Below are 13,332 nucleotides of genomic sequence, written 5' to 3'. Positions count from 1 at the left end.
TGTCAGCCGTTCATAGCTCATGTCACGTGATCTCACCAGCCGGTGAAAGAAGATATTCAGAGCATAGGACACGTGATGTAGTCAGCCAACAGCAACATCACTGTCAAGTAGCATGAACACACAAACAGGGAAAGTTAATAGTTTAAATTAATATAAATAGTGTTGCTACATGAAAAGCAAAGCTTTCACATATATTATTGGTCTCAAGCTGCAAGAGAAGCTAAGCTTTCACATATACTGTTGATCTTTTTTGCGCGTGTTACACTTTAAGATATATCACACAAATGTGCCAGTAAAATTTTTAATATTGACATAAATGTCTGATCTCCAGGGTTCAAAATTCTTCTAAATGGCTCGTCATCAAAGAGTTGATTTTTAAATGAGAGTCAAACGCTTTGTGATTTAATAAATTTATGCTACATTCTTGCACATAACTTACGTAAAAGGATATTTACTATGAAAGTAACGCTTTTTAAACCACTGTTCGCAATTTTTCCCCACGACTTGTTAGAAATAGGTTCGTTTCAGCAGTTGCAAGAGAGTGCAGATAAAAGGCGACACCGCACTTTGGTAGCTATCTGGACGTAAGAAACTAGTATGTATATACGTGTAAAACATTGAATGATCATACATTATATCATAAAAAAAACAAGACATCTGAGGATACTGCAAGAGCATCAGAATTTCGTAAACCATATAATTAAATGTGCACATTTAAAGCGCATACTTAAAGCACACATTCATAAGTACAGATTCCCAATGAAGTAGACCGCGACCTGATATTAAGCTTTTTAGTATGGTTTTCGGGATGTAAATTTTCTTGGAGCATCAGTACTGTATTATATCATGTTTCATTCTTTATTGTGGCATAATGGCATATATGCTAGAAAATGAAAACGTGCACTTGAAATGCAGCAAACAGTTGAAACTAGCCGTACTGTGGAATTAAATATTTCGTTTCAAATACATTGACTGCCTCTGCGGAGAAGGTTAACAAAAATTTAATTAGCAAAAAGACAAAAATAACTTCATTGTTCCGCATGGCGATTAATGCTTGACTGTCAGAAAGGTGGAAATAAAATAAAATCTGAAACTAATGACATATTTCAGCCTTCTGTAATTACATGAATGTGTTTTAATTCACTTGATAGCTCCTGGCCACAGATATCCATTTTGTTTTCATTTGACGTGAGAGTAAACGAAGGGGAAACAGCAAAATCACTAAATGTATACACAGGTCATGTGGAGACTACCCACTATAACTCAGACTGCTCTGCGCATCAGCCCCGGATCTACGACATTTGCACACCGGGTCAAAACTAAAAAAATATGTTCACCTTGTATTGCTCATCTTTCTGGGAAGTCTGAAACATATGTATTCGAGGAAATGTACGACATATTATTTGGTCTTAAGTATGCCAAAGTGCAGTGCCACGCCTCTTCATAAAGCATTTTTCTACCGCACGTCCAAACAATATTCAGGAGAGAGGAAATTGAAATGCCCTATGGTGCTTCTCCTGCTCCCAGTCGGCCAGTTCAACAGCCTGCACCTCTTAAAAACAAAATCTCACAATTAATAGTGGATGTGATTATATGTAATCGAGAGAACAATAACTCTTCAGAAAATCTGAACTCATTATTGCCTATTAGTTAGTTTCCTCCCCCCATGAACCATGGACCTTGCCGTTGGTGGGGAGGCTTGCTTGCCTCAGCGATACAGCTGGCCGTACCGTAAGTGCAACCACAATGGAGGGGTATCTGTTAAGAGGCCAGACAAACATGTGGTTCCTGAAGAGGGGCAGCAGCCTTTTAAGTAGTTGCAGGGGCAACAGTCTGGATGATTGACTGATCTGGCCTTGTAACAATAACCAAAATGGCCTTGCTGTGCTGGTACTGCGACTGGCTGAAAGCAAGAGGAAACTACAGCCGTCATTTTTCCCGAGGGCATGCAGCTTTACTGTATGATTAAATGATGATGGCGTCCTCTTGGGTAAAATATTCCGGAGGTAAAATAGTCCCCCATTCGGATCTCCGGGCGGGAACTACTCAAGAGGATGTCGTTATCAGGAGAAAGAAAACTGGCGTTCTACGAATCGGAGCGCGGAATGTCAGATCCCTTAATCGGGCAGGTAGTTTGGAAAATTTTAAAAGGGAAATAGATAGGTTAAAGTTAGATATAGTGGGAATTAGTGAAGTTCAGTGGCGGGAGGAAAAAGACTTCTGGTCAGGTGACTACAGGGTTATAAACACAAAATCAAATAGGGGTAATGCAGGAGTAGGTTTAATAATGAATAAGAAAATAGGAATGCGGGTAAGCTACTACAAACAGCATAGTGAACGCATTATTGTGGCCAAGATAGATACGATGCCCACGCCTACCACAGTAGTACAAGTTTATATGCCAACTACCTCCGCAGATGATGAGATTGATGAAATGTATGATGAGATAAAAGAAATTATTTAGATAGTGAAGGGAGACAAAAATTTAATAGTCATGGGTGACTGGAATTCGAGTGTAGGAAAAGGGAGAGAAGGAAACGTAGTAGGTGAATATGGATTGGGGCTAAGAAATGAAAGAGGAAGCCGCCTGGTAGAGTTTTGCACAGAGCACAACATAATCATAGCTAACACTTGGTTGAAGAATCATGAAAGAAGGTTGTATGCATGGAAGAACCCTGGAGATACTAAAAGGTATCAGCTAGATTATATAATGGTAAAACAGAGATTTAGGAACCAGGTATTAAATTGTAAGACGCTTCGAGAGGCAGATGTGGACTCTGACCATAATCTATTGGTTATGTCCTGTAGATTAAAACTAAAGAAACTGCAAAAAGGTGGGAATTTAAGGAGATGGGACCTGGATAAACAGAAAGAACCAGAGGTTGTACAGAGCTTCAGGGAGAGCGTAAGGGAACAATTGACAGGAATGGGGGAAAGAAATACAATAGAAGAAGAATGGGTAGCTCTGAGGGGTGAAGTAGTGAAGGCAGCAGAGAATCAAGAAGGTGAAAAGACGAGGGCTAGTAGAACTCCTTGGGTAACAGAAGAGATACTGAATTTTATTAATGAAAGGAGAAAATATAAAAATGCAGTAAATGAAGCAGGCAAAAAGAATACAAACATCTCAAAAATGAGATCGACAGGAAGTGCAAAATGGCTAAGCAGGGATGGCTAGAGGACAAATGTAAGGATGTAGAGGCTTATCTCAGTAGGGGTAAGGTAGATACTGCCTACAGGAAAATTAAAGAGACCTTTGGAGAAAGGAGAACCAATTGCATGAACATCAAGAGCTTTTGACGGAAACCCAGTTCTAAGCAAAGAAGGGAAAGCAGAAAGGTGGAAGGAGTATATAGAGGGTCTATACAAGGGCAATGTACTTGAGGACAATATTATGGAAATGGAAGAGGATGTAGATGAAGATTAAATGGGAGATATGATGCTGCGTGATGAGTTGGACAGAGCACTGAAAGACCTGAGTCGAAACAAGCCCCCCGGAGTAGACAACATTCCATTGGAACTACTGACGGCCTTGGGAGAGCCAGTCCTGACAAAACTCTACCATCTGGTGAGCAAGATGTATGAAACAGGTGAAATACCATCAAACTTCAAGAAGAATATAATAATCCCAATCCCAAAGAAAGCAGGTGTTGACAGATGTGAAAATTACCGAACTATCAGTTTAATAAGCCACAGCTGCAAAATACTAACACGAATTCTTTACAGACAAATGGAAAAACTAGTAGAAGCCGACTGCGGGGAAGATGAGTTTGGATTCCGTAGAAATACTGGAACTCTTGAGGCAATACTGACCTTATGACTTATCTTGAAAGAAAGATTAAGGAAAGGCAGACCTACGTTTCTAGCATTTGTAGTCTTAGAGAAAGCGTTTGACAACGTTGACTGGAATACTCTCTTTCAAATTCTAAAGGTGGCAGGGGTAAAATACAGGGAGTGGAAGGCTATTTACAATTTGTACAGAAAGCCAGATGGCAGTTATAAGAGTCGAGGGGTATGAAAGGGAAGCAGTGATTAGGAAGGGAGTGAGACAGGGTTGTAGCCTATCGTCAATGTTATGCAATCTGTATATTGAGCAAGCAATAAAGGAAACAAAAGAAAAGTTCGGAGTAGGTATTAAAATCCATGGAGAAGGAATAAAAACCTTGAGGTTCGCCGACGATATTGTAATTCTGTCAGAGACAGCAATGGACTTGGAAGAGCAGTTGAACGGAATGGACAGTGTCTTGAAAGAAGGATATAAGATGAACATCAACAAAAGCAAAACGAGGATAATGGAATGTCGTCGAATTAAATTGGGTGATGCTGAGGGAATTAGATTAGGAAATGAGAAACACTTAAAGTGGTAAAGGAGTTTTGCTATTTGGGGAGCAAAATAACTGACGATGATCGAAGTAAAGAGGATATAAAATGTAGACTGGCAATGGCAAGGAAAGCGTTTCTGAAAAAGAAAAATTTAACATCAAGTATAGATTTAAATGTCAGGATGTCATTTCTGAAAGTATTTATATGGAGTGTAGCCATGTATGGAAGTGAAATGAGGACAATAAATAGTTTGGACAAAAAGAGAATAGAAGCTTTCAAAACATGGTGCGACAGAAGAATGCTGAAGACAAGAGGGGTAGATCACATAACTAATGAGGAGGTATTGGATAGAATTGGGGAGAAGAGGAGCTTGTGGCACAACTTGACTAGAAGAAGGGATCGGTTGGTAGGACATGTTCTGAGAAATCAAGGGTTCACCAATTTGGTATAGGAGGGCAGCGTGGAGGGTAAAAATCATAGAGGGAGACCAAGAGATGAATACACTAAGCAGATGCGGAAGGATGTAGGTTGCAGTAGGTACTGGGAGATGAAGAAGCTTGCACAGGATAGAGTAGCATGGAGAGCTGCATCAAACCAGTCTCATGACTGAAGACCACAACAACAACAACAACAACAACAACATGGACTACAAGATGCTACAGACTATAAGACGCAATTTAGAAAATAAATAAATAAGTTACAATTATTATTATTAGATTGAAAAGTCAGACTAAAAAACATTCTTAGTTTATAAAACCAAACTGACCTTTAAAATTACTGAAAATTGCCAAACTAACTTTCTCCTCCTCTTCCATTTTTGTCCTCTTCATATATAAGATGGTCTTCACTGCCATAAAGAACATTACTTATGCCATACTTCTTGGAAGATTTAACAATAATGTCTTCTCTCACTCTAGATCATGATTGTTTTATCCATTGACTCACTTGTTTGATTGTTGGTCGTTTTAAAGCTCCCTTCAGCATTAATTCAAGTTGGGTTTCATCCACTTCTGTTTGTTCCATTTCTCTCTCACATACACTTTAAATGGTTTGTTTAGCGAGACATCAAGAGTTTGCAATTGTGAAGTAAGTAGTCCTGGAATACCAGCAAGTTCAGTTTCTCTTTCACTGAAGTTTTCAAATGACTACTAAACTGATCTAGCAAAAGAAGAGAATTCTTCAATGAAACGCCTTTCCATCTCTCCCACACTCCATTAATCGATAATTTCATACCAGCATCGCCCATCCCATCCTGTCACGTTCACCACCACCACCACCACCACCACCACCACCACCACCATGAGCACAACATGAAAGCATCATCATCATCACGAGCACAACATGAAAGGACAACAGGGTAGCGCATTTTTTAATGTCCACTTGTTTTTAATAGTTACATTTTAGCAACTTTCAAGGCAAGACTTTTTTTACCCAGCACATCAAATGTCGGAGGAGTTCTGTCCATATTCACTATTTGGCATAGTTCCACACTACTTCATTCTCTTGTGACATTTTCTGAGATGTTTTGGTTTGCATGATATGTCCATGACACTTCATAAACCTGTAGCACCAACCAACTCCAACCATAAAGCCTTTTAAGTTCCACTGCAGCACTAGCTTACAAGTGTATTTGCATCATTTTTGTATCCATTCCAATGCCATTTTAACGGTGTCCTCGAATCCATTTCAACTGCTATAATCCAGTTTTGGCCATTTTGCATTCAGTCCTCTATCTGCACATTCAATCTTCCCCATTTTTTTCAGTGCTTCTTTATCAGTCCATCAATTGTGAATGGTTTTTTTTTTCTGTTGGTGAAGGGCCAAAATGCTGCTCAGTTGCTTCGTTTCCATGTTGTTCTGCATTGTGCTGTTAATTTCAATTTATAGCTCACATGAATGTCCGCCCCCGGTAGCTGAGTGGTCAGCGCGACAGACTATCAATCCTAAGGGCCCGGGTTCGATTCCCGGCTGGGTCAGAGATTTTCTCCGCTCAGGGACTGGTTGTGTTGTCCTAATCATCATCATTTCTTCCCCATCAACACCCAAGTCGCCAAAGTGGCGTCAAATCTAAAGACTTGCACCAGGCAAACGGTCTACCCGACGGGAGGCCATCATCACATGACTTTATTATTTATAATCACATGAATTGCTTCTACTTTTTTCCATTACAAAACCAGTTACTAAGAAAAATATTGTACTGTTACCCATAAAACAAATCACTTTCAATTCAAGTCACTGGCACCGTAGACTACAATAACGCATCACAGGCTAGACAGTGTTCTGGGTTTTCTGATGGCAGGGCAGGAGGGAGACAGTGTTGGCAAGACGGTGAATCCCCACAACTCATTTTCATCGCAATCAGTGCATTGCTACTGCCAGTTGAATGCAATGTTGCCAAATAGAGACAGGTTTCCCTTGGCATTGAATATATGGCTACGTACTGGCTAAGACTAGATGAAATTTTAAATCAGACACTGGATATTTTTATATTAATTTAGAGTATAAGGTGCACCTAAATTCTGGAGGCCATTTTTTTTAAAGAAAGAAGTGCATCTTACAGTCCGTAAAATACGATAGTCATCATTATTTCAACTTATAAGATGTGGAAGCCTTTGAACAAGAACAGTTAATGAATAAATTGTATTATTCCTTTAAGTATTCATCCCATGCTGCCTGCTATTACTTGTTTTGGTCTATTATTTATTAGTGAAACAGCATATAGGGAGAATTTACAAGATAAGGCTCTCTTTTGGGATGTGGTGCAGTTTGCATGGGAACTCAACAGTCAGAACATGAAACTTCAAATTGGATGTTACCATGAGCTATAGAAGATAGATAGACTCGTGTGCAATTAACTGCGTAACTACAGCATCCAGAAGGACACATGGGCAGTAGCAGAAGCACCAGTAACAGCAGCAAAAACCATATGACATCAGAGATACAATGCCAGAGTAGATGTCCAATCACATAAGCACCAACAATGATAACTTACAATTGTTTTGCTTTTCAGAACCAAAACCAATCACGGAGGGCATTAAACAGCCACTTAGCTTGTTTGGGTCAGACAGGAAGGGAGTCCAAATTCAGACAGAAAAGGAAGCAGTTAATGATACTGTAATTCTGATACAATCACAATTGGCACTGTTGAATCGAAATGGGGCAACAGAGAGTAAAATAGAAATGGATATCAGGAAAATTCTGGATGAGAAAACTAACTGGGTTAAAATATGAAACAGGTAAATTAGATACAGTGATCAAATAACAGTACAGTCAACAGTTTCAAAATGTTTAAGGGGATGCTTTGATAAAATCAAAAAGTCAGAGATGGCATTCAAGGAGGAAGTAGGATAGGCCACTTTCTGATGCGCAAGCACTTAGTTGCATCGAAACATGGCAAAGTAAAGGTTAAATTGTCAGTAACTGTCCTGTGATTATAAAGATAGAGACACGGAGTTTCTGAAGGATGATGTTGCACGGCTCTAGCAATGACGTGGACTCTGACCACAAAAATAATATTTTTTGGGAGTTCAGTGAGAGAATCAAAATATCTTAGTCTTTCTTTTTAAGTTGTACACAAATGACCTGCCAAATATGAGCCAAATCAGTTTGCCATGTCTCAGGCATTCCCCTCATGAGACACTATAGCTGAAAATATGGTAAATATGTGCAGGATTTTTAGCATAGTTTTCATATTACAGCTCAGGACCCAAAGTGTTAACACAAAACCATCAATGTCCTGATCTTATGTCAGAATACGACAATAATTCATCCTCTAAGGAAAAGGTAATGCTACATCAACATCTGAATCCTCATGGTGTGTATTAACCGAGACACTTTCACATACAAAATGCTGCATCTTTAGATGGAGATTGTTGTGCTACATCTCAGTTGTGCTGCACACGCTGGACACTAGCTTTTTCTCACCTCACTGTTTCACAAAACAACAGGAATAATGTACCTAGTGTATTGCACTGTGACTTAAAAGGTGAAAGGATATTAGTAAATTGACACACTGCCTCAGTAAGTGTGTGATAACTGCCTTCCAAGATGCTATATTAAACAATGAATCCTTTATTACTGTGAAACTTCTAGCACTCAGCACAGTGCTTTAACACTTACAGCACGGTGCCTGTACGCCATACGAGCACGGCTACCCTGACGTTGGCGATGGCGCCCGTATACCGTACGGGCGAGCCTTTATTTGGCTTCGTAAGCGCGTATAGCGTGTCTCCGAAGCAGTTTCGTCAACTAATGTGGAGGTATTTCATTCTTCTGCAAGAGGCAAGCACTTATCGGCTATCTCATCCTGGGAGAGGAAGTGAGCACTGCAAAGACGAAGTTACCTGCAATTCATTCACAGGTGTTTACGATCGTGAAAATATGGCGCACCGAGTTGACAAAGGCAGAGATCTTAGATATTCTTTATGGAGATGCAGGATCTGAAATTGACGATTCTGACAAAGGGTATTCGTACTCTCCAGACGAAAGTACAAGTGATGATTCAGGTATGTATATGTCTCAATTGTTCATAAAGTGAAGAGTTCATTACTGCATTTTGTATTGTGAGTAATGTTCATTACTTCACTTGCATTTAGTACCTTTTAGCACCAATCTTAGCATTATTTTTTTTCTGTGCAGACAGTAGTACAGACCATCAGTCACCATCTGTGGTACCTGGTCGTGTGTGGCTCACTGAGCACAAAGAGCAAGATTCGTAAGAACTAGATGATCAGCCAGCACTGCCGGATGCCGAGAAAGTAGTCGGTGTAGCACCGCATTTTTCAGATGCACTGAGGAGCTTCGATATTTCAGTTATTTCTTTGATGACGACCTTATTCGGCTCATCAAAAGTTAAACGAATCTGTACGTTGGTAACATTATTACGACAATGAAACGCAAAGGTAGCCTGAAAATAAACTCTGTTTGGCATAAGTGGTCTGCAGTAAAATTGCAAGAGATTTACTGGTCTCTCAGTATTACTTTGCATACGTGCGTCGTCAAATTGCTGAAAATCAGTGCTTATTGGTCAGGAGACCTGTTTCCACAGACAGGATTTGTGAGTAAATTGTTGAGTCGCGATCGATTTTGGGTTACATTGTCGACGTTACACTTCAATGACAATGCTACGTTCATTAGCAGAGGAGAAGAAAAGCACGACCCACTTCACAAAGTGAGGCCGTTGATTGATTTTTTTGTGAATAAAATCAAAGTTAGTTTTTATTCAGGCATGAATCTAACAACAGATAAGGCAATGTGTCCCTTTCATGGTAGAACAAGCTTCAGAGTAAACATGAAAAACAAACCCAATAAATATGGAATAAAATAGTATGCTCTCTGCGATTCATCAACTGGTTATTTGTTAAACTGTGATGTATATACAGGTTCTGCAAGCAATGTTAACAATAGTACCCAAGGCCTTGTAAAAAGGTTGTGTTCACAGTACTTTGTCAAAGGACATTGCATTTATATGTACAGGTACTACAACAGTCCATCTCTTTTGGACATGTTGTGGGAAAATAAAGCTCTTGGAGTGGAAACTGTAATGGAAAACAAGAAAGGTTTGCGACGAATATTCAGAAAAAAAAAAAAAAAAAAAAAAAGAGAAGAAGATAGCTTTCAAAGGAAACACCATCTCTTGGCAGTGAAGTGGAGTCAAAGCGAGATGTTTTTTGTCCTTCCACAAAGCATAAGTCTACCACCACCAGTATTCAAGTGAGGGCCAAAGGTGGAACAGCAGAAATTGTAAAGCCAGACATTATTATTGATTAAAATAAGAATAAAGCTGGGGTTGACAAAGCAGATCAGTTTTCCAGCTATTATCCATTTGCCCAAAAATTTTGAAGTGGTGGTAAAAGCTGTTTTTCCACTTGTTTATCGCGTCAACTGTCAACAGTTTTTTTTTTTTTATATAAGGAGAACACTAGGAAGAATGACTAGTAGACTTTATTCATAGAGTGGGGAAGAAATTGGCTGAGAAGGGTGGAAATGTTTTTCAGCAACAAGCCACTTCATCCTCACAAATTGAGGACATTTGCAAGGCACTTTCCAGAGAAGATCCCAGCCACTGCAAAGAAGGTGAATACTACTAGGTATTGCGAAGTATGTTCAGACAGGGGGAAGAAAGAGACGGGTAAGCGCATCAGGAAGGAAAGTAGATGGTGGTGCAAGGACTGTGGCATTGGCCTTTGCGTCCCACAGTGTTTCCAGGATTTTCACACAAAGGCTAACTACATCTGATCTATTAAAACACTCTAGTTTACAGGATCCTGCAGTTAGACAGTCCAGTGATATTTTGTTTTAAATTTAGATACAGTAATAATGGTGTTACTCAAGAGAGAGATCATCTACAACTTTTTTTATCCACGATATTTTTGTGCTTTTATTTTTGTAGTTATAATACCCATTTGTATGTTATATTGTAAAATAAACTCACATTTATGTAAAGCTCTTACTTCTTCCTTTTAAATGATGCAAGAACCATATTCCTATCATTTTTCTGTTCTTTGCAATGTAATTTCAAACATCCATTAAATATGCCAGTTCACAGCCAAGTGGCAGGTGTAAAAAGGGCAGTGTTGAAAGTGTTAATAATCATGATCTAAGCCCTCGACATGTCCCATATTAAGATGGAATAGAAATAGCTTAATTAACAAAGGTGCCAATCGTTAGGACACAAGATTCGCATTCAGGAGGAGGAGATTAAGTAACCACCTGGGCATCCTGATCTGCGTTGCAAACGTTTTCTTCAAAGTATTGTGAGGCAAATACCAGGATGGCTGCTTTCAAAAGACCGGACCAGTTTCTTTCCTTGTTCAGTCTAATTTTCAATCACTTAAGGTTAATGACTTTTCTCCTACATTATGAATGGGTGCTAAAACTGTTTAGCAGTAGAAAAGACGAACATTAGAACCACTGAGCATAACACATGCAATTAGAAATGTCACTGAAAAACACACACACACACACACACACACACACACACACACACACACACTGTTCTCAGCAACCTGTAAGAGCAATAGGATTGATCTGCAGATGGTAAGAACAAAAACAATGTATTTTTAATGTAAATAATCACTTTACTCATCAAACTGTCCTAGTCACAGCTTAAATACCCACAAAATTTTTAAAAAACTTAATATTTAATTACAGTCAGTTGCTGTAACAGCATTTTCAGTTCTTTCTACGAGCTTTCTGTTTTATCCTTTTACTTTTCCCAGGTCTTGACTGTTTTTTCATTTTGTTTTTCTTCGATTTTCGGAATTCTGACATGTCAGCAAAACTGTCTTTTGTATTCGTCTTCGAGCCCCTTTTCTTCCCTCCAAATCCAAATTTCTTGTCCTTGTATTTCTTCTTAGCTTGTGCCCTGTTAAAATAAAATTTTACTGTAAAACAATGTCACATTTAACTGTTTAAAATAGCAGCTAATTCTTAGTTTCTCAATTTTGCAATATTTAGCTCAAAAGCAGTTCCGCAAACGAAAAAATTCACATAACTGTTTATTTATTTGTTTCTCCTATATGTTTTCCTTCCTCTCTCACATTTCATTACTATTACATTCTTGAGATAACACAGTTGATTACTAATTTAAATCACTGTCTCTCTAGTCTAGTAAGAAAGTAAATTTTTAATATTTTAACTGAAACTGTTTGAGTTTTGGAAAAATAAACACAATCTAGTTTGAACTGTAATGAAGTTAAAATGACTGTTGAAAAGTGTGAGAAAGACCTGCATTGCTCATTGCATACTCTATAAATTTTTATTACGCCATCCGCAGTGATAGAAATCAAGCCAACTATGTTGCAGAATCATGATTATGGAACTGTGTACAGTGTGTAAAGTCTGTGAATAATAAATGCAATCGTAGTGATATTAAACAGATTCAGAATCAGTTTTATATGGTCACTGCAGTAGCTATCAGTATTCTTACACAACATCAAATGATGGCTGGATATTGGACAAGGCACACCTACGTGGTTCATCAAATATACACAAAAATAAATAATCTAGCAAAAAATTAAATCTGTAGTTAATGATCCAGATAAATAAGTCCTCCCACAAATGCAGGTTTAATGAAAACAACTGACAAAAACACAACTGCATCATGCTTCAAACATTGCTGGTAAAACAAATAAGCCTCAGCAAAGTAGATAAGATGAGATTAATGCTTGTTCCATAGATCAAGAATGTGAAATGTGTTTGTTTATCAAAAGGTTTCTTTATATGCTGTAATTCAAGTTTTTATTTTATTTTATTACTTGTAATATTACTAATTTATATCTAAAAATTCATCTATTTCAGAGTAAGAGTTGTCATTCAGAAATTCTTTTAATTTGTTGTTAAATATTGGTTGGCTATCAGTCAGACTTTTGGTGCATAACTGGTAAATGACGAAAGATTTCTGTGCCAAAGTTAGATTCAACCCAATGTAGTGAAGATCAACCTTTGTCCTATTGTTGTAAGTATACACATTACTATTGCTTTTGAATTGGGATGGGTTATTAATACCGAATTTCATAAAAGAATATATATTGCTATCTGGGCTCCAGCTATTATTCTGGTTACGTGCTTTTGTGCAATGAATACTTTGTCCCTTAATGATGAATTACCCCAAAATATGATGCCATACAAAAGCAGTGTATGAAAATAGGCATAGTAAGCTAATTTACTTATATGTTTATCGCCAAAATTTGCAATAACCCTAATAGCGTAAGTAGATCATCTCAAATGTTTCAGCAGATCATAAATGTGTTTCCTCCAATTCTATCTCCAATCAATGCATTCACCAAAAAATTCTGAATACTCCAGCTTCTGTTCAAACTCTACATTTATTAATGGTGTTGTGCCATTTACTGCACAGAACCACATATAGTGTGTTTTATCAAAACTTGAAGAGAGTCCATTAGCAGAGAAAATTATTTGCTGAAAGGCATTATTTACAATTTCCTCAGCTAACTCTTGTTGGTTGGGTGTGATTACAACACTTTTAACATCAGCAAAAAGAACTAGCTT

The 13,332-nt window shown here is 38.2% G+C and overlaps 1 protein-coding gene across 1 annotated transcript in view; it reads right to left on the bottom strand.

Moving 5' to 3' along the window:
- Positions 1 to 11,378: 11,378 nt before the first annotated feature.
- Positions 11,379 to 13,332, bottom strand: part of LOC126336913 (probable rRNA-processing protein EBP2 homolog) — a 34,505-nt gene continuing 32,551 nt past the window's right edge. The window contains exon 6 of the mRNA XM_050001044.1: positions 11,379 to 11,686. Coding sequence (XP_049857001.1) covers positions 11,494 to 11,686 — 193 coding nt within the window. The 3' untranslated portion in view covers positions 11,379 to 11,493. The remainder of the gene's footprint in view (positions 11,687 to 13,332) is intronic.

The sequence above is a fragment of the Schistocerca gregaria genome, chromosome 2 (assembly GCF_023897955.1).
Source record: "Schistocerca gregaria isolate iqSchGreg1 chromosome 2, iqSchGreg1.2, whole genome shotgun sequence".
Classification (NCBI taxonomy): domain Eukaryota; kingdom Metazoa; phylum Arthropoda; class Insecta; order Orthoptera; family Acrididae; genus Schistocerca; species Schistocerca gregaria.
The sequence above is the reverse complement of the archived record's forward strand: the minus strand, read 5'-3'. Positions and strand labels throughout refer to the sequence as shown.